The 26080-nt window shown below is 42.5% G+C and overlaps 1 protein-coding gene across 2 annotated transcripts in view; it reads left to right on the forward strand.

Annotated features, from left to right (window-relative positions):
* mdga2a (MAM domain containing glycosylphosphatidylinositol anchor 2a) overlaps positions 1–26080 on the forward strand; it is a 152970-nt gene that overhangs the window by 95825 nt on the left and 31065 nt on the right. For both annotated transcript variants that reach the window (XR_004502546.2, XM_033643016.2), the window contains exons 7-9: positions 2535–2864; positions 6154–6477; positions 21817–22089. Coding sequence is in view for 1 of the 2 variants with exons in the window: in XM_033643016.2 (XP_033498907.1) it covers positions 2535–2864; positions 6154–6477; positions 21817–22089 (927 nt within the window). In the remaining variant the exon portion in view is untranslated. The remainder of the gene's footprint in view (positions 1–2534; positions 2865–6153; positions 6478–21816; positions 22090–26080) is intronic.

Genomic DNA, 26080 nt, shown 5'->3' on the forward strand with positions numbered 1-26080 from the left:
TGTCCAGGGTGAACCCTGCCTCTCACCCAGTGTCAGCTGGGATAGGCTCCAGCCCCCTATGACCCCTAACAGGATAAGCTGTTACAGAAAATGAATGAATAGTATGGATTGTGATGAAATACGGTTCATCATTAATGTTCATCTCAGTGTGAACTGTGATAAGTTTGGCGATCGTCTGACTTTTCATCTAGCGCCATCATCAGGTCAACGTTTTAATGAGTCCAAACACCTGCAGAGCTCAGAACATTCACAGCAGCCTCAGCTGGACTCTGTGTTCATCGCTGAGTAGCTGATGCTATCATGCTAACATGCTAAACTAAGTGCTAGCATGGCTGTACTCATGTTGCGTTCAGTCTGAACACACCTCCTGGTAGAAATGGAGCTAAAAATGTTTGTTCTGATGTTGACTCTAGAGAAAATATCATGAGCAGGAATATCAAACTTCATGATTACCTGAACAGTAGATAAGATGTGTTTCTATGAACCATGGTGACGATCAGACAGATGGATTCACTGACACACAAATGATTTAATTACCAGTTTCAACAAAGTCAAAACAGCCGTACTGAACATTTTATCATGAAGCTATATCGGTTGTTACTGCCGCCACCTGATTGGCTGTGAGGAGATGTAATGAATCCTGTCAGGCGACCTCCCACTGAGCTGGAAACCAGGAGGTTAACTGAGAAGAGGAGGAAGAGGAGGAAGAGGAGCGGCAGCAGCCGCAGCTCGTGGCTGTGGATTAAACCGAACAAATGGCTTCAGTGATAATTAAGCCCCATTTGGACGGATTAGTTTCTCCACAGCAGGAAGGGTCATTGTAATCATTTAAAATGTGAGGGGAGACAAAACTCTGCTGACACACTCAGCTCTGATGGAAACAGACAACATCACATGTTCAGGAACAATAACCTGCGATAGTGTCACTCAGCAGCTTGACCTTTGACCCTGGAGCAACTCATTTATAAAACATCAGTTTCAAACTTATGGTGTTTGTGTGACATTTGTTTAAAGTCACAACCTTTGATACCAAAGATACCAAATGTGTCCAGCTGAACTTTGGGAAATAATCTCTGATTGGTCACTGAGTCGGACGCCCTCTTTATAAATGTCAGTCCGATCCTGGAATTATTTAGGAGACAGAAAGCAGCATTTGTTTCTATTAAATGTCAAACCTGTTGAAAGCTTAATACTTAACCAGAATCATGTTACGAAGTCTGATACTTTTTTTTAAAGATGTCAATTCGCTGCCCATCTGCTACAGAGCTTATTATGGCCAGTAACCCCATAGCAACCAGGTTCACAGGGACCCCACAGATCCTTAAAAAAGTCTTAAAAAGCATTGAATTAATATATTTTTAAATTAAGGCCTTAATTGGTGTTAAAATGTCTTAAATCAATCCTTCAAAAAGTCTTAAAAGACATGGGAAGTAGGATTGTATAAATCTTTTTTCCTGCACTCTAAAGTGTCAAAACAGTTGTTTAAAAAATAGTTTACCAAATGCTTCTCACATTGACGTTATAAAGATGAGGACCAAAAAAACCAACAATGTTCATATTTTGTTTCTGGCCGGGATGCTTCACTGTCTGCTAGTTAGTTGTCACTGTACTCTGTATGACATGGGAACGTGCACAACAATAATGGAACATTTTACTGAGATTTTGCAGCAAGAACTCAGCACGTGAACATTCCTCCGAGAATCACCTTAATGTGGTTGAAGGGTTCACATGTCACAGTGATCCTGGGAGCTGCGTTGTCCCGGGCTAATAGCCCCTGGTAGGTCTCCCAAGGCAATGTGGGCTTATTTGGGCTGAGCCTGCCCGGACCTCATGTCCTGAGGCCAGACAAGTGTCTGGTGGCTGTGCCTAAGGACATGGGGTTCAGTCAGGCTCAGCCAGAATTAATACACAACCTCCCAGTCTCAGGGCGGACACTCTACCACTAGGCCACTGAGCTGGAGAAGGAGCCGAAGCTGGTGTGCGAGGTGGAGCGGTACCAACTAGATAAAGTTGGGCTCACCTCCATGCACAGCATTGGCTCTGGAACCAAACTCCCGGTGATGGGCTGGACTCTCGCTTGTTCTGGAGTTGCCCAGAGTGAAAGGTGCTAGTTGGGTGTAGGGATACTCACAAGCCCCCGGCTGAGCTCCACCGTGTTGGGGTTCTCCCTAGAGAATGAGAAGGTCGCCTTGATATGACTGCAAGTCGCGAAGAGAAGGTCTCTTACTGTCGTTTGTACGTATACACCAAACAGCGGTTTGGAGTACCCGGCCTTCTTAGAGTCTGTGGGTGGTGTCCTGGAAGGGATGCCAGCTGGGGACTCCATAATTGTTCTAGGGGATTTCAATGCTCATGTCGGCAACAACGGAGAGACCTGAAAAGGTGTGATTGGCAGGAACGGCCTGCCTGACCTGAACTTGTGTGATGTTTTGCCGTTGGACTGCTGTGCTTTTTCAGCATTAGCTTAAACACAAACTGATCAATCTTTCTGTTGAACTAAAGTTCGTCTCCTTGTGTCCGTCTCTCTCCTGCAGGTCTTCGTAAAGGTCGTTTCTGGATCACGCCCGACCCGTACCACAACGACGACAACATCCAGATCGGCCGGGAGGTGAAGATCAGCTGCCAGGTGGAGGCCACGCCGCCCGAGGAGCTGCAGTTCAGCTGGCTGAAGAACGGCCGGCCGCTGAGGAGTTCTGAGCGGATGGTCATCACCCACACAGACACCGACGTCACGCCAGGGACCACCAACCTCGACATCATCGACCTCAAGTTCACCGACTTCGGCACCTACACCTGTGTGGCGTCACTGAGGAACGGAGGAACCCCCGAGATCAGCATCGACGTCAACATCTCATCCACCACAGGTGAGTCACGCTGGGAAGAAAAAGACATGTAGGAGACGAGGACATAAAGCAGGAGACCGTCAGAAATTTAAAACATGTTTCAGGTTTATTTTAAAACGATCAGCAGGTAAAATAAATTACAGCTACTAAACATCAGCTGAAATAATACAGTCAGCTCTGACTAACAAAAATAAACAAATAAAAAATATTGATTCAAAAGATTTCTAAATGGAGACGTGAACAAAATATTTTAAACACTCCAGAAGTTCTTTAAACTATGTGCATTATTTCGTTTTTGAGACTGCAGACGCATTTACCGTCCATTCCTCTGATGCTACTGAGTGTGTTTGCACAGTTTTGCACTGCAGGTGGTGTAACGTAATGACATCATCATGAGTGTACAACACGATGACATCGAAGACAGACGCTGTAGATGCTTTCTGATGTTCTAGATCAGAGGTTGTTAACGTCCTTCAGGCCAAGGACCTCTGAGAGAGAGAGAGACAGAGCAGGGACCCTCTGCTACATGTAGAAACACAGATTTAAAACAGTGCAGGATTCAAGCACATAATATGAGGCTATTTTAGGAAATACAAAGAACAAAAAAAAGACCATCACTGAAGCAGAAAAAACATGGTATCAGAACTTCTTGTCGACATCAGCATTGAGCTCCAGGTAAACTGTGGACTGTACAGCTGTGAGACACGAGCGGTCTTTATCGTCTTTTGTCAGTAATTTAGATCAAAGCTGCGACACAAGGTTCACACATTCACAGTTTCTCACAGTAAAGGTCCTGACAGCTTCATCAGTGAAGGAATAAAAAACCTCCTGAAAAACAAAGAAGTCTCAGCAGGAAGTGCAGCTCTTCTTCTTCTTTGTGTTTTATTTCTGCAGCCTCAGAACATGTAACAAACCTCTGTGTGCATCTGAGCAGAGAGAAAAGAAGCAGAAGTTTTCCTTCAGACGGACATCATGCAGGCGAGCGTCTGCTGGCGGCGGCTGACTTCCTGTTTGTTTGTGACCTTGGCAGGCAGGAAGAAACATTCAGAGAGCCTGAGAGGAGGAGAGGAGGATGGAGGGAGGGAGGGGAGGAGGAGGAGGAGAGGAGGAGGAGGATGGAGTTTTTAAATGGAAGCATGGCTGCAGTCTGAACTGCGTGACGCCGGCTGACGGATGTTTCGTGTTAAAACAGAAGGTCGCGCTCGGATCGCTGCTGCATTCCCATAAGGAAAATAAATGCTAAAACAGTCCAGCAGCCTCACTCCTCCTCTTCTTCCTCCTCCTCCTACTCCTCCTCCTCCTCCTCCCCTGTCTCCCCCAAACAGCAGCTCTCAGTATGTTTTTAAATGAAGGACAAACTCCACAAACATCTGCTATTTTATTTCTTTACTCAGCATCACGTCCCATTATCGCTTTGTATTTAATATTTATTTTATATTCTCAGTCACTTTCAGACGCTTGTTGTGTTGGTGATGAAGCTCTCCGTCTCTCTGGAGACAAAACAAAATATTACTTGATATTTATTTTTCATATTATATCCTGAGAAAAAGTTAAGCCTTGAAACTGAAACTTAATTTAATTAGAATGTCACAATTTCTTTATAACAAAATCATTACTTACTGTTTAATGAAGTTAACACTAATTCAGACTTCTTAATGTAAGAGGCATAAACTGTTAATACAATATGTTAAATGTTTAATAGTAAGTCTGTGAAATGAATCAGACGCAACATGTAAAACACATTTAGTGAAAGACAGATAATGATAAGTTAAATCTCTCTTGACATTAAAAAAAATCTGTATAATAAAGACACAAGTTGATATAGAATTTTTCATTTCTCATCAAAAAATGGAAAAATTTCAGGTCTGACGATGTGAAAAACAAATTATAGAGGTTTTAGGCTGCTGTCAGCCCTAGAGTCGTCTCCTTTGCTCTGAATCAGGGACTCATGTTGTTCCAAAGTTGTATAATTGCCTGGAGTTGGTTCGTGTTCTCATGGCAGCATTTACAAGAGGACCAGATCAAATGCCTTGTGTGAGAAAGCTGCTCTTGATTGGTCAGAATTTCCATGTGGGAAAAATCCAGGAAATAAAGCAAACGTTGAAGAAGAGTACACTTGCAACCCAAACAGGGCAGGTGTGAAAGCACCCTTAGATGAATTCAAATACACACTAACAAGAGTCAATTAACTGTAAAGTCAAAAATATTTGGATATGATTTTAGCAAGTGCAGGATGTTGATACATTAACCAACACTGTTGGAAGAAATAAATTGGTAGAGTCGCCGGTTTTGTTGTAACAGCACAAAAAAGAAAGTCTTGTAAAGGAGCTTCTTGACGCCTCTGAGCTCAAAACAAACTACCTGACTAAATAAACCAAACTAAAATCCCAGCCCTGACCCATAGATAGAATTATCTAGAAGCCTCATAGCCGTCCCTTCAGGCTTATCATTTTTATTTCAGGATGTCTTCCCATGGGCGCCAGATGTGGGGGGGGTCAGGGGAACAAGCAAGGGTGCAGCTGCCCTGGACCTACAGTTCTCTCCAGTTACAAAGGAGCCCACTCTGCCTGACTGAACATGTGTATTTGTTGTTTAGTTGATTATCTTGAATAAAGTTTGTGTTCTGATAGCAAAAGATAAAAAGTCAGACTCTGTCTGTGTCTTCTGCTGAGCAGAGACGAGCAGATCAGGTGAGGTTATCTCCCTGATGACCTGACTTCACCCACCAGACTCATGCTCAGAAAGGGCTGTCACACATCTGTCCATCCATTCATCTGGGGCCAGGTCGCAGGGAAGCAGACTGAGCAAAGAACTCCAGACGTCCTTCTGCCCAGCAATGCTTTCCAGCTCCTCCTGGGGGATCTCGAGGCGTTCCTAGACCAAATTAAATAAATAATCCCTCCAATGTGTTCTGGGTCTGCCCCGGGGCCTCCTACCAGTCAGATGTGTCAAGAAATTCTGACGGGATGCGCCCAGGAGGATCCTGAACCAACTCATCTAACCCATTCGGACACCAAGAGAAGTAGCTCCTCCCCCTATCTCTAAGGCTGAGCCCAGACACCCCACAGAGGAAACTCATTTAGGCCGGTTGTATCCACGATTCTTTCGGTCACTACCCAGAGCTCATGACCATAGGTGAGGGTTGGTACGGTTTGCAGCCGAGGGTGAAGCAGTTGGGATGAGAGGCAGCACCTCCAAATCTGAGGCCATGGTTCGCTGCTGGAAAACGCTGCTCCCTCTGGGTTGGGAGAAAGTTACTGTCACATGCCTAAAGATTGAAATTAAAAACACGTTGTTTGTCTGTCTGCAGTTCCTCCGGAGCTGACCGTCCCCAGAGGGCGTTCTCACCTCATCGCTCAGGAGGGCGACACCGTGGACCTGCAGTGTCTGGTCTCAGGGAAACCCAAGCCCATCATCCTGTGGTCCCGGGTGGAGGAGCCTGGGGCAGCGGCCGCAGCGGTGGCGGCGGTGATTCTGATGCCGGACGGCTCGGAGCAGACGGAGAGCTACGATGGCGTCCTGAGGATCACCAACGTGACGAGAGAGATGAGCGGGACGTACTGCTGCCGGACGAGCCAGTACAACGGCTTCAACGTGAAACCCAGAGAGGCTCTGATACAGCTGGTGGTGCAGTGTGAGTAACACACACACACAAACACACACACACAACTACACACAAGCAGAGTGGGTTTAATCAGCTGACCCATATCAGTAATTGACCCTGTTGTTCATACATGCAACTCCAGGAAATGACATTAATCAGGTCGTACGTGTGTGTGTGTGTGTGTACCTGTGTCTGTGTGTGTCTGTGTCTGTGTGTGTATGTGCGTCAAGCATGCGTGTGTGTGTGTGTGTGTGTGTGTGTGTGTGTGTGTGTGTGTGTGTAAAACATCCAGTCCAATTAGTTGCATTGATGAGGCTTAATGAATTAAATATTAAATAATGTGATTGTGGGAGATGAAAGGCTTCAGGCGAAACATAAGAATCTCTGATGATTGAAAACATTTTATTCAGTTTAAAGGAACAGTTCAACCCAAAATCGAAAATACATATTTTTCCTCTTACCTGTAGTGCTATTTATCAGTCTAGGTTGTTTTTGTGAGTTGCAGAGTGTTGGAGATATCAGCCGTAGAGATATCTGCCTTCTCTCCAGTATAATGAAACTAGATGACGCTCAACTTGTGGTGCTCAAATACATTTGACAAACTCAACAGCAATGTCTCTTTCCAGAAACCATGACCCAGTTACTCAAGATAATCCACAGACCTTGTTGTGAGTAGTTTCATGTAGGAACTATTTTCTTTCTACCGATCTACACCCTCCAACCTTATCACCGCACAGGATGAAGCGTGCATCTACTCTGTAACAGCCTGTCAGGCCGCACATACACGCCCACTCTGCCACAGTCCATTCACAAACCTATCACTCATTGTCCCAAGGCTCCCCCTCTCGGACCTTGTCACATATCGACGTTGGGTTGTGGACTTTTCGATGCTGAGATGTTACGTGCAAGGTACCCTGGGTGCAAAATACACTTCTGTTTTCACAGGAAATGTACAGTTTACATACAGTCTGTTTCAAAATAAAAGCACTACCACTGCAAAATGCCATTTTCTTCCTTCAACTACACACGCATGTGGTTGGGTTTAGGAAAAATGAACAGGGTTTGGCTTTACATTCACATGTGAAGCAAAAGCAGACTCCCACAAGAAAGTTGTTGGACTAAACGACCCACAATCCCATCATTATAAAGTCAGTGGCCAAAAAGACACTTCCTGGTGATTCACAGCTCTGGAGTTTGGCTCTTCAGGTGGGAAATCAACTTTAATTAGTGGCTGCTCACACATGATTTTAAGTTAATGCAGAAGTGGAAGAAGTACAGATCTTTCACTGAAAGTAGTGATAACTTTGCGTGGTCGTCTGTTGACGAGCTGCAGGACGACGTGTCCAGTGCGTGCTTGGTGCAGCACTTGATGTGCCACTGTGGCGCCAGTGGTTTCAGCTTAGCAGTAACACTTTAACCTGTTAAAGCATCGTAATATGATATATATATATATATATATATATATATATATATATATATATATATAATAATACAACTCTCTAAAAGGAACCACTCGACTCAACCAGTAGCTCAACCACTTCTTCTGTTGATACTTGTGTTCTTTTCCTGAGGTGGAGTCTAATTGCAGGATTTTTACTTATTTCTTAACTGTGGTACTTTCACTTAAGTAAAACATCTCAGTACTTCTCCCTCTGATGCTCACTGTGGCAACTTCCTAACAACTTTTGTGAAAAAAAAAAGAATAAAAACAGAACCAGACGGCGCCATAAAGAAACTGAATTATTCATCTTTAATTGGTTCAGTTTGACGACGTGTCTCCGTCTTCCCGACGTCCTCCATTTGTCATTTTTCTGTCAAAAGTCTTTTTCCGGCTGAAACCAAATGCACCATCTGCTGCAGATGTAAACAAACACCAGCAGGCGACTGTGCCGCTTTAGCCTCTAAAATACCCAGAATGCTTTGTGATGTCGGCTCCCGAGCGCTGCAGAGGAGATGTCACATCGTCCAATCAAAGTGCATCACATCCATCAGAGCAGACAGCAGCACATCTGCTCAATAAAAACACCGTTTCAGCGGAAACAGACACCAGCAGCTCAGCAGGTAGAGGGTTCGACGCCTCCGCTCGAGGGCACACGGGCAGCGGCTGACAGACGCACGCCATCTGTCCGTCCGTCTGTCCGCGGGCGGGGATCGAATCCACGACCTTCCAGGCACGCTCCGTCTAACCTGCAGGGTACCGTGTCGCACGAAATTCCATCAGAGGATGTGACAGGAAGCTACACACACACACCCCCACACACACACACACACACACACACACACACACACACACACACACTCAGCTCGTGGCTTCCTGCTGCACTAAAAGGCTGTCATGTCAGAGTGAATCTCCTCTGCAGCTCGACTCGTTCTGATTCTCTGCAGAAATCTTCAGCCGAACAGTTTGAGCTCTGCGTCTGCTGAGACACACCTGAAAACAACCAAACACATAAATACACGCTCATTAAATTATTAAAATGTCTTTAGAATTCACTTTCAAACTGTTTTGTCCTCTATGAAAGAAAATCAGATGAAACAGACATGAGATTAAAATATTAAAACAGCACAGAGTGTGATTTCATTAAAACAAACATTTTATAACAGAATAACTTCCCGTCGAAAGTCTGACAAGAGAGGTCTTGAGTTTTCATGCTGAAGTGCTGTTTCTTGTTGTAGAGTGAGTGACTAACGGAACAGTGAAGTAAATCTTATTTATCTGATCGTTTTCAATTTGTTGACGTTCATAATGAATCATCCTTACGTACCAAAGTTTGTTTTGGAGTTCCGCAAGGTTCTGTGCTCGGACCAATCCTATTTACTCTATATATGCTTCCTTTAGGTAACATCATTAGAAATCACTCTATAAATTTCCATTGTTATGCGGATGATACACAGTTGTATTTATCGATGAAGCCAGAAGAAAGTAATCAATTAACTAAACTCCATAACTGCCTTAAAGACATAAAAAATTGGATGAGCACCAATTTCCTGATGTTAAATTCAGACAAAACTGAAGTTATTGTTCTTGGCCCCAAACAACTCAGAGACTCTTTATCTGATGACATAGTTTCTCTAGATGGCATTGCTCTGGCCTCTAGCACTACCGTAAGAAACCTCGGAGTAACATTTGATCAAGATTTGTCTTTTAATTCTCATTTAAAGCAAACCTCACGGACTGCATTTTTTCATCTGCGTAATATTGCGAAAATTAGGCCTATCCTGACCCGAAAAGATGCAGAAAAATTGGTCCACGCTTTTGTTACCTCAAGGCTGGATTACTGTAACTCTCTATTATCAGGTAGCTCTAGTAAGTCCTTAAAAACTCTCCAGCTAATTCAGAATGCAGCAGCACGTGTACTAACAGGAACTAAGAAACGAGATCATATTTCTCCTGTTTTAGCTTCTCTGCACTGGCTCCCTGTAAAATCCAGAATTGAATTTAAAATCCTACTGTTAACTTATAAAGCTCTAAATGGTCAAGCTCCGTCATATCTTAGAGAGCTCATAGTGCCATATTATCCCACCAGAACACTGCGCTCTGAGAACGCAGGGTTACTCGTGGTCCCTAAAGTCTCCAAAAGCAGATCAGGAGCCAGAGCCTTCAGCTATCAGGCTCCTCTCCTGTGGAATCATCTTCCTGTTACGGTCCGGGAGGCAGACACCGTCTCCACATTTAAGACTAGACTTAAGACTTTCCTCTTTGATAAAGCTTATAGTTAGGGCTGGCTCAGGCTTGCCCTGTACCAGCCCCTAGTTAGGCTGACTTAGGCCTAGTCTGCCGGAGGACCCCCTATAATACACCGGGCTCCCTCTCTCTCTCTCTCTCTCTCTCTCTCACTCTCATCCTATTACTGCATCTTGCTAACTCGGCCATTCTGGATGTCACTAACTCGGCTTCTTCTCCGGAGCCTTTGTGCTCCACTGTCTCTCAGAATAACTCATACCGCAGCGGTGCCTGGACAGTGTGACGTGTGTGGTTGTGCTGCTGCCGTGGTCCTGCCAGATGCCTCCTGCTGCTGCTGCCATCATTAGTCATTAGTCATACTTCTACTGTTATTATACACATATGACTATTGTCACACAAGTATACTGTCTGATATTAATACATACTTTCAACATATTGTACCACAGTAGCCAGAACTATAACTATAATATTATTACTTTCATTAATGTTGTTGTAAGCTACTGTCATTACCTGCATCTCTCTCTCTCTCTCTCTCTCTCTCTCTCTCTGTCTCATTGTGTCATATGGATTACTGTTAATTTATTATGCTGATCTGTTCTGTACGACATCTATTGCACGTCTGTCCGTCCTGGAAGAGGGATCCCTCCTCAGTTGCTCTTCCTGAGGTTTCTACCGTTTTTTTTTTTTCCCCGTTAAAGGGTTTTTTTTTGGGGAGTTTTTCCTTATCCGCTGTGAGGGTCTTAAGGACAGAGGGATGTCGTATGCTGTAAAGCCCTGTGAGGCAAATTGTGATTTGTGATATTGGGCTTTATAAATAAAATTGATTGATTGATTGATTGAAGTAGCTCCACGACATCGCCAAATGCAAGTATGACGCTGAATATGTTAAACTGTGTGGACCTTGAATTAATGACTAAGGAGAGGTCTGGACCCTGAGGCTGGACCAGTTGGAAACCACTGCTCTAGCCAGCTGCTAGCTAGCCAGGTCGGGTTTTTCAAATATAAACATCAGTAAACATCGAGGAGAAGATGGAGATGATGGCACCAGGTGAACTAGCATCCTGTTAGCCACTACACAGGCATTGGATAATAAACCTCTGTGCAGTTTCCAGAGGGATATCAGGAACTGTAATGTCCTTTGATTCACCAAAACATGGCTAAATCCTGGACAGCGCTGTTCAACCAGGTGACTCTTTTCCTAAATGCCGATCTGACAGAGTAGAGTACTCTGGTGAGAGAAGTAGAGAGAGAGGTGAATAAGGACTGGTGTGATGATGGGAATGTGAGGTGATGTCCTGTTCCTGCTGTGGATCACAACTATATGCCGTTCAGAGGTGGCCTTGAGCGGCACTGCACATGTTCAGGAGAAGCGACCATGCGACCGACCTGTTGAGGTCAGGATGTTTGGAGATCTCTCCAACCACAGTATACTTGTAATCAGTGCACCTGGTCTGAGATCAGCCACGTGGTTTGTTCATCTTACCGTCACCATGACAACAGTCTTATGCTGTAATCATACTACGCGACACAGGAACAGAGCGGCCAGCTACATGAAGCCCAGTTCAGACCAAAGATTCGTGACGAGATGAGTTGAAACAGGCAGCTACTTGCAATGTGCCGTTCTGCAACGTTATAAAAACCTGCCGGTTCACACCAAGTCACCACGATGAGATGGTGTATCATCTCTACTCAGCAACTCTCTGTACTTCTGTTCTGATTGCAGCAATAGTGAATTCATGTTAGGTTAAATTCTTGTTGTCACAACAGGGTTTAACAGACACCATACGAGTACTTACTAGTGTTAGTACTTGGGTTACAGAACATCTTAAATGTTTACTTTTCAGTGAGGAAACACTTTGAAAGCAGGACTTTGACTGCAGGGATTTGTCGCTGCTGTAAAAAGGAGCATCTCTTTTTTAAATTCTCTATTTCTCTAAACTTCCTGCAGCGTGTTTTGATGTTTTCACTGTGCAACAACACTAAGCAGATTAAAGTGAGGCCAGATTACAGGTGGATTACTTTGAAATAAGTGAAACAACATTCAAGTCACACACGACGCCGATTTAACTTCCAACTGTGTTTAAGCGAAGAAACCTCACTGATCCTCTGGAGAAGCTGCCAACTGAAAACCTGCACAAGTTCAACATGAACAGGAACCGACACAGCAGCATGTTGGAGCTGTAAAAACATGAAGCACATAAACACAACATGCAGTCATTTCTCTGTGTTATCGCACATTAACGATGTCCAGCTCCGTTTTTAATGACTTTTTATAAATATGCTAATCAGTTCCACATGAGGCTCCAAGATAAACGCTTATGAGCAACATTTGAAATGAGCTGTTAGTAGTTTTTTTAGGGTTTTACTTTGACAATAATCCCTCACAGTCTGTTGGTTTGTTTTTTTTTACTGGATTATGGGGACGACAGTGATGTGCAGAAGTGACGTCCCCACAATCCCTCTGACGAGCATCCTCCTCTGAGGTTTTACACAACAAGTTACCAACAAGTTCCTTCAAAGTGGTGAACAGACAGAGGAACAAAACAGACGCCTGTAGCTGTTGTGTAAAATCCTCCCAAGGTCGCTTTTTAACATGGATTACAGGGACGTCTGTGATGTGTCGAGATGTTACCGTCCCCACAAAACACAATCATAGCATTCACATAGAAGTTACCAGATCGTTTAAAGGCTGAAAGGCTTTAATGTAGTGAACAGACAGAACAAAGAAAAGAACTGTAGGTAGTTTACTGACATGGATCACAGCAGTGCCGGCCCGACACATTTGGTGTCCTGGAAAAAAACAAGATATAATATGTGCTAATTTGCTTTTCGTAACATGTTGTACGTGTGTTATCATAATCATATAAATCAATAATCAGTAAAAAAAAGAATTACAAATGAAAAAACAATAAAATAATGTATGACATTGTAACATAATAATAAATGTACAAGGTATATAGATATAGATATATTTCCACCTTAAATTGGTGCATGAAAATTCACCAGGATGCAGGAAATGAAGCGTTTGATGCTCAAAATTTCCCATGAGAGGAACCCCCACACCTCCCACTTCATATGTTTAAACAACCTATATATCATTTTGATTTTATTCCAGTAGCCTCAGAGTTCTTCCTTTGTAGGCCGCTCTGTTTAATTGTTGGAACAATTCCTAAAAATGCTTCTTGCAAGTGCCAAATTATCATTTCTTCAATACTCATAAATATAATTCTGATCACTTGGCTTTTTTACTCTCTGATAAACTGACAATGATGTTATTTGAACTTCAGTTTAATCTGTTATTTGGCATTACATTATGTTTTTAAATGAAATAACACAAAATAATGATTATTATTATTAATATTCAGGAAGGACAGTTAGCCTACATTTTAACTGATGGGGGATGGTAAGGGGCCTGGATAATGGATACAACTGGAAAAGACAGAAGAATAGAACATGAAAACACTGACATTAGCTGTTACATTAAATCCTGATGAGCTAGTTTATTAACATGGTTTAAAGCGACGTCAGTGACATGTTGAGATGCGAGTGTTATGCTCCCCAAAGAAACGTTTAGCTAAATGTTACAGCATTCAGGGACATCAGTTGTGTGTCCTCACAATCCTGTACAAAATATTTTGCAGATTGTGAAACCTTTTATACAGAAGGTACAGGAATTTCTACTGCCTAAAAAGTTTTTATTAAAGTAGTAAACAGAAAGACAAATAAAAATACAAACTGATGATGACAGTTGTATAAAAACCGGCTGGAGTTGTGTATTAACATGGTTTATGGGGACATCAGTGATGTGTTGAGGTCCCCACAATCAAACAAGAAAAAGCTTTTAGACATCCGTTGATACAGAAGTTACGGGGTCATTTGCTGACTGAAAATGTTTCTTTAGAGTCGAGAACAGACATTAGAAAATAATAGAAGACTGTACAGTAGCTGTTGTATAAAGTCCCACAAGGCTGTTTTCCTACTGGGATTACGGGGACATCAGTGATGTTGCAGTCCTCACAGTACCTCACTAGGAACAATGTTTAGCAGTGACTGAAAAAATTTCTCCAAAATATTGAACAAAGAGAGGAATCTAAAGAAAAGTTCATGCCTGTAGTTGTTGTGTAAAATCCCCCTGAGGGTGTTTTTCTACCTACCTGATTTGTTGAGGTGTGAGTGTTACGGTCTCCACAACCTAAAGATAAATGTTCCAGCAGAGTTAAGGGACTGTTTACTGAGGGAAACTTTTCTTCAAGGAGAAAACAGACAGAGGAATATAAATGATAAAATGAGGACTGTAGTTGTTTTTCCACAGGGATTATGGGGACATCAGTAATGTGCCAAGGTGTGAGCGTTATGGTCCCCTAAAGATCATTTTAAAAAACAGTGTGTTATAGAGTTTATTCAGAGGTTACCAGGCCATCTGACTGAAAGCTTTCCTCAGAGTAGAGAACAGACAGTTGAATAAAAAGAAAATGACTGTTAGGTAGCTGTTGTGTAAAGTCCCACATTTCATTCCCACAAGGATTATAGGGACACCAAAGATGTTGCAGTCCTAGATACCATATCTGTAATACCAGACAAACAATTGGCAGTGTTATAGTGTTTTTTAGAAACGAGCAGATCATCTATTGATTGGAAAGTTTACTTGAACGGAGACAGTCAAGAAAAGAGAAAAATAAATGGGCAAACTGATTAACATGGATTACAGGGACGTCAGTGATGCTGCAGTCCTAGATACCATATCTATGATGTTGTTTAGAACCTTGTGGACTGTTTACTGACTGAAAGGTTTTCCTTTAAGTGGTGAACAGACAGAAAAATAAAAAGGCAAACTGAGCTGAAACTGAAACAAAGCTTTTATTTACTTTAATTTCACAGATAAAAAACAATAAATTGTGAAGAAAATAAAGCCTCCACAAAAATAGCATTTTAAGTCCTGTGTGTGATTTATCCTGGCTTTATATGAGCAGAGGAAATCTTTGATGGTTGCTAGGCTAATTTATACAATGTAAAATGCCATAGGCTGGCGCTAATAACGTTAGCATGTTGTATTTGTTTGGAAAACGTGTTTAGTATCAGACAGTTGTTTTGTCAGTGAACCTTGTGAGCTGTAATGGAGCTGAATTTTGTAACGTTACCTTTGTTAAATGTTGCTGTTATCCCTGGCTTCATATGAGTAGAAGAAAAGTCCGCTAGCCACGAGGCTAATTTATACAATGTAAAATGCCATAGGCTTGTGCTAATAATGTTAGCATGTTGTATTTGTGGGGAAAATGTGTCCAGATAAAGACAAGTGTTTGTCTGTGAATGCTGCGAGTTATAGTGAAGCTGATTTGTGTACTTGTGTTTGAAACTGTCTCTATTAAGCCATGTTTAATGTGTGTTTAATGTGTGTTTTGAATCAACTAAACTTTACAGCACTTCACAGAAATCTCCGTCGCCGACTAGTGTTTTGGAGGTGTAACTGCAGAGTGACACAGACACACCACCGCACAAATATAAATGCTCACAACGGCGTAGACTTGGCTTACTGCTGACGCACAAGTATAAATCCTGCTTAATACAGGAGTTAGCAGACTATCTGGACTGTTGTTGTTGTTGTTGTATAAAATCCCTCTGAGGTTGTTTTTCTAAAGCATTACGGGGACATTAGTGATGTGTAAAGACGTGAGTGTAACAGTCCCCACAGACTGAGAAGTGGTTCAGCAGAGTTAAAGGACAGTTTTCTGACTGAGAAGATTCATTCAAAAAGACGACAGACAGAAGAATAAAACATTTTATATATCTGTTGTTAAGTTAAATATTGTAGAATTTATATTCATAATATGAATATTATAATGTGTAGCATTGATTTGAAAAATGCTGTCATGAAACATCCAAAACCAGTATAGTCCTTTTTTCTGAGGACCTCTTGAAGTTCCCTCAGAGGACCGTCAGCAGACAGGAAGTTGGTAACAGGTTATTGTATTGAGTGAAGTTGAAGTGGAGAGCGAAGCGTCGTTTCAGAGCAGCTGCTGTTGAATCTGCTATGATTGGGATCATTTATCTGAATTAAATTTTAATTTGAATGTGAAGCGTCCTCGCAGAGTAGTGCCGCTGCTCTTCAGGCTGCAGCCAGACAAAAAAAATTCAACACCAGAGTTATCAACATAAAGACGGTAGAAAAGAGCTCATTAAGCAGCTGGAACACCAGTCTCAGCAGTGCATTGTGGGAATTAAGCGGCAGGGTCAGCAGGTCTTATTTGTCCAATTGGAGAGCTCAGCTGAAGGTCGCTGCCGAGCAGAGGGGTTGAGCTGACCTTTAGATGTTCCTGGACTGAATCCCTCACAGGAGGAAGGTCCTGGAAACATAACTGCGGGGTCGAGATGAACCGCAGACCTTTATGTCTGTGACCTCTGTGTGTGTATGTGTGTGTGTGTGTGTGTGTGTGTATTCATCACGTGCACATTTATTTTTATAAAGAGCAGATCAGTTTAAATCAGATTAAACTAATTTTCTCTCTCATGGTGAGAACAGTAATTTTTCTGTTAAGCCCACAGTAATGTCTCAGAAGGTTTTATAATCTCTCATATCTCACTGTGACCAGAAGGAAATGTTATTGTACGTTTCTGCAAATGACGGATACCTTACATTTCAACACATTGTCACTACGACCTTGTCACATATCGACGTTTGGTCATGGACTTTCCACATCCACATACGATGTCCAAGGTACCCTGGGTGTGTTGGTTGTTGACATTAGGTTTAGGAAAAAACAACAGGATTTGGCTGTAGAGTCTTACAGGACGTGAACACCGCTCTCTGGGGTGAAAGTCGGTGTTTGTTGAACCCATTCACCAAACCTCCCATCCGCCCCCTGCCTTAACTTTCGTCCTTGTCCTGCTGCGTTTCACACTGATGCTGCCTGGCGCCGTTGAACTATAACTGCAACCAGCCGTGAATCATGTCACCGTTCAAGGACGCCTTTTTCTGTTGGTTTCTGATGCAGCAAGTCACTGCCCAAGCACCGGGTTTGATGACTTCAGAGGGAGATCAGGCTCTACATTTGTACATGTCATATTAACGTCTCTAAAGTGATGTTGTATATGAGCTGACTGTGTCAACAAATGGTTGAGGGGATGGTGTGTTACAAAGGAGAGACGCGTACCAAGCTGCAAACCACCGTTCAAAACCAACAAACAACAACACTGGTTGTTTTTCAATGAGTCAAATGTGTTTTGTCACAAAGTTGTATAATTGCCTAGAGTTGATTCGTGTTCTCACGGCAGCATTTACAAGAGGACCAGATCAAATGCCTTGTGTGAGAAAGCTGCTCTTGATTGGTCAGAATTTCCATGTGGGAAAAATCCAGGAAGTAAAGCAAACGTTGAAGAAGAGTACACTTGCAAGATAAATGTGACACTTTCTAATGTCACAATGGAGGGACAACTACGCAGGTTGATTTTAGCGCTGCTCATCGTGGACTATATTGCTGTCATTGTTCATTTTAGTCAAATTATACAGTTTGAAAACGAGGCGCGGCTCCAACTAGAAAACAATGTTTTGATGCATTGGATGTGCTGAATGTGCATATTAAGGCAGTACAGGAGGAGGTGCACATTAATAATCCTCCAGGACTGTAACATGCTCATGTTTAATCCAAACAGTGTGTCATGTGACTGCAGTTGCTTCACATCCAGGTCGGAACACCTTCTCACCACAAACCAACCGCACGAGCTGGAACTGGTTGAGGGTGAGAGGCTGTCAGCAGATAAACAGAGATCTGTGTGGGTACATGAGACCCTAAAAAAGAGGCTGGATCATGGGGAGTACCACCAGTTGGTCCAGGAGCTTCTCCTCCATCATGGACGTTTACAGGCAGATTTTAGGATGACTCAGGGGCAGTTTGACAACCTGCTGTCTATCATCAGGCCGTATAGCTCTGGGTATCCAGCAACCACTACCACCAGTTTCTCCTCCATTGTTTACCAACTGTAAACTTGTTGTCATCACCATCACAGAGGGCCCGCCTCTCAAATAATCCGATTGGGCAATGGGAAAAAGGCGGAGATGACTTTAGGCATTTTTCTGCTCTGAGTTAAAGATTTTTCAACTCAAGGAGTTCAGAACGCTCCAGCGGAAACGCCAGGCACATTGCAAAAACCGCAAGCAAAAAGTTTCATTCTCATTAAAAACAATTACAAAAAGTTGCCTCCAACTCCTAAAACACTTTCTGTGCGATCGGGGGCTTATGTAGGCACACAAAAATATCTAAGACATGTTTTTGAAAGTTTGTCTTTACTTGTTTTGTTCTCATGATCAGATCTAATATCAGAATCCTTCCATCACTAACCTGACACGTCCGCAGAGCTGTGCACAGGAAGTTAAGAGTCCACCAGACAAACACAACCAATCTAACTGATGGGGTATTTTTTTTGATAACGACCTCAGATTCCACGTTAGCTTCTGATTTGTTCAGTTTCAAATTCTGTCGTCCTGCTCTGACCTCTCTGCCTGAATTAAAGATGCGGAGCTGTTGCTGCCTCGTCCCTGGAGCCAGGCAGTGTTCATACTGTCTCTCTGCTGCAGAGCGGTCAGAGGACGGTCGCCGGCAGCTGCCGGTCCCTCGTCTGTTGATCCGTGTTTGACAGCAGGACATTAATCTGTGAAGTGACACCTGTAATGTGGCTGAAATCCTCAGAGGAAGTTCTGCTGGAGGGATTTAAACAGACAGATCCAACTCTGCCTTTGTGCCCTTTAGCAGAGTGCTGCGACACAGAGGTTAACGCCCGTCTGACTTTAAATATTTTAAACTCTTAAGAGGTTTAAGGTTATTTTAGAGGCATTTTGGCTTCATTAAAGAGTGAAGTGAGACAGCAGGAAAATGAGACGCAGCAGCCACTTAAATTTAGTCTCTCTCAGTCTGGATTTATTCAGACGTATTATTTATTTTATCAGTTTAATACAGCCAGTATTAAACTGAACTCTCAGGTCAGGTCAGGTTCAACAAGTCTGTTCAAACACACAACAAGTGATAAAACTTAATGATTTGATTTTCCTCAGACAGTTTTAAATATTAACTTTGGATTTTAAACTCAAGAAAGAACAGTTTTTCTTTTGTCTTTGGGTTTGTATGAATATGCAGGTCCAGAGGTTTCGATCCAAAGATGCTCAAAGTTAAAACAAAAGAGTTAAATAAATATAACATAAACATTAAACTCGTGAGACTCGAGCTCACAGTCATCCTTTATGACAGTGTCCTCATAAGTATACTGAAACCAACATGTGTGTGTGTTTGTTTGTGTTGTAGATACCAGATGATAATTTCCCAGATGGCCTGAAAATCTCCAAACAGCCTCATTTACACACTGAGCATGGAGCCAAGATGCAACTTCAGATCAGATTAACAGATTAGATTTGATTAGACTTTATTGATCTCTGTGGAGAGATCAGGTCCCTCCAGGATCAGACATAACAAGATACAACCTAAAGTAAAAACAAACATCACAGAAATGTATTTTTATTGATTAAAAAGCAGAAAATATGTTGTGTTTTTGTCCTGAAAAGAGAAGGTTAAAGGAAGTATTTGATTTAATGATTTAAATATCGATAATATACACATACATAATATGTAAAATCCCCAAAGTTTATAGGGTAGTTATTGATATAATATTATTGAAAATACACCTGATTTTACAAAAAAGGGTCTGTTTGGATTTTTATGTCTCTGTGCTGATGATTGCTGTGGCTGCTGGCATTATGTTACCTGGTTGTTCATCTCATTCTCTGGCCCGATTAGTTTTTGGTTGTCAAAGGTCAAGGTTGCTGAAACCTTGCATCCACCTTATTCTCATCAACATGATATCTCAAAAAAGCCTTGAAGGAATTTTGTCAAATTTGGCCGAAGAGCAAGGTCAATGTAACATTGTATTTGTCTCATTCTCATTAATGCAATATCTCAGGAACACCTTAAGGAAATTTCATCAAGTTTGGCACAAACATTCACTTAGTCTCAGAGATGACTTAATTCAATTTTGGTGGCCAGTGAGCAAGGTCATTGTAACATTGCATCCTTATTCTTATGAACATATCTCAAGAAAGCCTAGAGGGAATTTCATCAAGTTTGGCACAAACATTCACTTAGTCTCAAAGATGAACTGATAAGATACTGGTGGCCAAAGAGCAAGGTCATTGTAACGTTGCATTTGTCTTATTCTAGTGAGCATGACATCTCAAGAAAACCTTGAGGGAATTTCTTCATTTGGTACAAATGTCCACTTGGACTCAGTGATGACCTGATTAGACTTTGGTGGTCAAAGGTCAAGGTGGCTGTGACCTTACATTGGTTCATTCTCATCAACGTAATATCTCAAGAAAGGTCAAGGGAACATGATATCTCATGAACACCTAGAGGGATTTCCTCAAATTTGACACAAATTTTTACTTGAACTCAGTGATGACTGATTAGACTTTGGTCCATCTCATTCTCATCCATGCAATATCTCAAGAAAGCCTTGAGGGAATTTCATCAAATTTGGCACAAACATCCAAAATGATTAGATTTTGGTGCCCAAAAAGCAAGGTCAGTGTCACATTGCATCTGTCTTAATCTCGTGAACATGATAATCTCAAGAAGACCAGGGAATTTCTTCAAATTTGGTACAAATGTCCGCCTAGTCTCAAAGATAAACTGATTAGAATTTGGTGATCAATGTCACTGTGACCTCCAGAAATTATTTTTGACAAATCTTCACACAAATGTCTAACACAATAAAATGATGACATTTTATATCTAAAAGGTCAAAGGTCAACTTCATAATGTTTTCTGACCATTACTTAACGTCATATCTCAGGAACAGAAGGGGAGACATTTGGTCAGATACTGAATTGGTGACACTCATCTGAAACTGTGCTGATAGTGTAGATATTGTGCGTGTGAAGCATCCATGTTTTAGAATTTCTAGTCTCTTTGCAGCAGCATTCATATTTGAAGCATTGTCAACTGTCATCACTCCTCAGTGTGTGGGGGCAGATCCACTGAGTATCATGCTCTTGCAGCTCTTTAAAGCTCTATCTGATTAAATGGAAATATTCTGAAGGGTGCTTATAGTTGAGCTCTTTATGGAGCCAGTTTCAGGTAACTTAAAGCCTCTAATTCACTGAGCTTCAAGAGACATTTTTTATCCCCTCAGTCTGTCTTATTAGCAAATGTAGAAAACATCCAGGTGACGACTCGCATCACAGATTATATCAGCTGTAGCTAATTAACTAAAAATATTCCATCAGTAACTTGATGAAAAGCCAAAATGAAACTCATCTCGTTAATGTAATTTTTGTAAAGCTCATCTGCACTCCAAACATTGTCTTTTAGAGACACAAACAGGGAGCATCACTCTGTGATCACAGTTTGTGTTTTCACAGGTGATCACATCAGTCTCAGGAGTCTCATCCAGATCAATAATTTAATCTGGTCAGCTTCTCAGATGTCAAACACGGCCTCCAGTGTTTGGATCCAGTAGCTGGTGAAAATAAAGTGCAGCTGTTGAACAGTTTCTGCAAACAAAGTATATAAATAAATTAATTTTAAATGTTTAGATTTGATAACCAGATTACTTTTATGAAGAAGGTCTGTTGTTTTTAGGATTTGGGGATTTGTCTTTCCTGCCGTATCGTCTCATATTTCCTGTCTCTCCGTCTCCAACAGTCCCCCCCGTCGTGGAGCCGGTGTACACAGAGATCCGTCAGGCTCTCGGCCGGGCGTTCAGCCTCACCTGCCGCCTGCTGCGAGCTCACCCGGCGCGCCTCCTGCGGTACGAGTGGAAGCTCGGCTCCCGCCTCCTCACGGTCGGACAGTTCAGCGACCAGCGTGATGACACCAGCTACCTGGTTAGAGCTTTGAACAGGGAGGGCTACGGCGAGTACACCTGTGACATCACCAATGAGGCCGGGGCGGGGCGCTGCACCTTCCTGGTTACAGGTGAGTCTTGACTGGTGCATGATGGGATGCTGTTTAAGACCGGAGTGTGTGAACAGGTCAGCGGGTCTCCCAGTGAACCCAGTGTAGTTGTTGATGAGGTTTATAGTCTCCCAGTGAACTCAGTATAACTGATGATGAGGTTTCCTCCTCCAGTCTCCCAGTATGAGTTTCCCAGTGAACCCAGTGTATCTGTTGGTGAGGTTTATTCCTCCAGTCTCCCAGTGAACCCAGTACAGCTGCTGATGAGCTGTGTTAACAGGCCTGAGGTCTGCTGGGACTCTGAGCTGCGTTCAGACGAGAACATGATGATTAATTAGTGTTTATCTTCATCTTTAAATCCTGCGTGCTGGCAGACTGAAGCAGAGCCTCCTCGGGGGAGTTCTTGTGTTTTTTCTAATGTGTCATAAATAATAATGTGCAGAGCTTCAGGAAACCTTCACATCCTCTCATACATCTGAAGTGACAACAAACACGTTAGTGTCTGCGGGAAGATGAAAAAAACTTCCTGCCTTTAGTACCTGACTTCCTCTGAACACTTCAGGTCTGCGAGGCTAAAACACAACAGACGTCTGTGTGTTGGAACTTTTTATTTATCTGTTCTCTTCGCACCTCTGACACCTCTCTGCATTACTCAAAGGACCTTACCGAGATGTTTCTTCACGTTTCATTTCATAAACTGTGAATCCTCAAACATTTCTTCACATCCTCATTTTTTACATTGCTTTATTTCCTTTAGTCAACATTTAGTTTTTAATTAGAGTCTGGGCACCAAACAGTGCGACGACTCTACTGAAATGTAAGGAATGCTTCCTCTTCTTCTTCTTCCTCCACACGAATCACATTTTTGAGATGCTAAAGATGCTTGTGAGATTCTTTATCATGACTAACAGCATTGTGAACAGGCCTACAGAGGTGGGACTTCTGCTGGAGACAATGCAGAAACTCACTGTCCAATCAGTATCATGTTTTCTGGGCCCAAAAATACAACCATACTGGTCAGCTGAGATTCATAACATAATTGGAATGGATTTATGTTGGGTTCACAGTACAAGATATCAGCCCGATTTTAGCCCCACGCAGCGTCGTACAGTGTAAGCTCGGATCGTGAACGACAAAGATTTATTTTTATATTTTTACTTTTGATCTGCTCCCGTTTGTCTGTCGCCGGCCGGGAGGTTGGGTAACTGTCCGAGAGAAGCTTGGTACTAAGCTGAAGACAGCGGTTCACCAGCAGCCTGTTCACATTTCTAACTGTTTCTCCCCACTCAGCGACACACCCGCTGAGGAGAAAACTCTGGTCATTGGCAGCTCTATTCTGAGAGATGTGAAGTTAGCAACACCAGCGACCATATTCAAACCTATCCCTGGGGCCAGAGCGGGCGACACTGAGTCAAATCTAAAACTGCTTACTAAGGCTAAACATAGATTCAGTAAGATTGTTATTCACGTTGTCGGTAATGACACTCGGTTACACCAATCGGAGGTTACTAAAATTAATGTCGCGTTGGTGTGTTCATTTGCAAAAACTATGTTGACTCCATAGTTTTCTCTGGACCCCTCCCAAATCTGACCACTGATGAGATGTTTTGCTGCATGTCATCATTTAATCGCTGGCTGTCCAGGTGGTGTCCAGCAAATGATGTGGGCCTCGTAAATAATTGGCAAAATTTCTGGGGAAAACCTGGTCTGATTAGGAGAGACGGCATTCATCCCACTTTGGATGGAGCTGCTCTCATATCTAGGAACCTGTCCAAGTTCATCAGTAATTCAAAACCCTGACAACCCAGAGTTGAGACCAGGAATCAGAGTCACAGTCTTACATGCTTCTCTGAGCTTCTAGTGTAGTTACTCACCCATAGAGTTATACAAAGGTGTTTGTCCCCTGAACAGACACAGTGGCTGAAATAATAGTAATAATAATAAAAAAAGGACAAGAATAACCAGATGACATCACACACATCGTGAAAGACGACCGGGGGTGATTGGTGTGGACCATCATGTAGTCTGTCATGTCTGTTAGCCAAGTCGAGGCACGATTTTATGACTCAACAATCGCCTAATGTGACATAGTGACTGTCGGCACAGACAAAATGTCATGTAGTGTGAACCCGGCATAAGTCTACTCATTTGCTACATTATACCTCAGAAAAATATCTGAAACTGTCCCACACAAAGAGAAATATAATTAAAGGTACTTTTGGCAAGTAGCAGGAAAGACATAACTCGCAAATGGTTGCAAGTTGATCCTGCAACATTGCCCCGGTGGCAGGGGGTTATAAACGAAATATACAAGTTAAATATCCCTTCTCTAGGTGGTCTGTTCACTAACTTTCATGGTGCAGGCTGCAGTTCAGCTTCTAGTGTGGGGGGGCAGCGAGTCTGTACAAGAGCTGTTGTCAGGAGCAGTCGAGTATATGAGTTTGTAGTCCTGAGCTATGGTAAACCTCAAGGGGAAAACATTTATTATTATTCGCCTCATGCATTACTTAGAGCTGAATTTTGTCTCACAGTACTGAATTTTGATACTGTCACTGCGAGAGAACAAAAAAATGTTCAGAAAAAAAATTCTCCATGACCCTTTGAGGGCTCTGTAGTTTAGACCCATTGCATGAAGGAAGTACATTTTATCATTTAGTCTGATAAAGCAGGACAGCTCAGAGAACGAGGACTGACATTTTAGCAGCTGTAGTGAAAACGGAGCGCTGGTGTTGCATCGATACCCTGAGTTTGGTTACCAGAATCATATCAAGGTAGAAGATAAATGGCTGGTTTGATCTCAAATATAAATATTGAGTCGTTAGTGAATCTTCAGACTGAGAGTGCTCTGTGAACCCCAGACGTCACACAGGAAGTGCCGGCTGAGTCCACGCATATCTCCGTGCTCTCCTGATGAAAGCTCCCCTGCAGAGACGCCCTGTCAGCGCTGCGAGACTCTTCCTGTAAACTCGACGCCGGCGTTAAGCCTCTTATCACGTCGAGCGGCGAGCAGCAGCGCGTTCTGCAGGCAGCAGCAGAAAGCAGTTAAAGAGGGGAAGTTGTAAGCTCAGGATGGAGAGCTGATAGAAAATGACGGCGATTATGTCGGGCTTGTCGTTGCTGAGGTGAAGTTTGTGTTGTTAATCAGGTGTGAACACGCCGGTGGCATTTTAAACCTGGCTCATCCTGCAGCAGCCAATGAGATGGCAGCAGAGCTTAAGAATAAAACTGACAGAACAGAAGTGAAACTCTGACATCAGTCTGTGAAACAACCTGACGACCCTTCCTCACACCTTCACAGAAACACAAAGACTAAAATTCAATGTTGGGATTTTCCCTTTGTCTCTGAGAGTCAAAGCAGCAGAAAAGATTCACCTTTATGTTTTCATTATTCATGTTTCCATCAGTCTGACTTTAGATCATAGCTGATATTCAGACTGAATGGACCTCTCTGTTATTCACCTTGACATTTCCTTCTCCTAATGTGCCTCCACAGCATCAACATCTTCATTTTCTGTGTCTCTTTTCTTGAAGGAAATTCTCAAACACTCTAAAATACCTGTTCAACAGTAAGGCTGTGTTCTCCCTCAAGCTAACTCTGATGCATTTGTTTGTTTGGGTCAGTTAATTGAGGGTTGTATGAAGGCTGTCCACAGAACAGTGGTGTGGACCAAATAGAAACCTGATACTGCCTAAAAAGAGATGTTTGGTTTGGTCCAATATTCTCTGGTTATAAAGCTCAGTGTGGTCCAATATTTGGTCCAATATTCTCTGGTGTTTTAGCTCTGTTTGGTCTAATATTTGGTCCAATATTCTCTGGTGTTTTAGCTCAGTTTGGTCCAATACTTGGTCCATTATTCGTTGGTGTTTTAGCTCAGTTTGGTCCAATATTTGGTCCAATATTCTCTGGTGTTTTAGCTCTGTTTGGTCCAATATTTGGTCCAATATTCTCTGGTGTTTTAGCTCAGTTTGGTCCAATACTTGGTCCATTATTCGTTGGTGTTTTAGCTCAGTT

Source organism: Epinephelus lanceolatus, chromosome 15, assembly GCF_041903045.1.
Source record: "Epinephelus lanceolatus isolate andai-2023 chromosome 15, ASM4190304v1, whole genome shotgun sequence".
NCBI lineage: Eukaryota > Metazoa > Chordata > Actinopteri > Perciformes > Serranidae > Epinephelus > Epinephelus lanceolatus.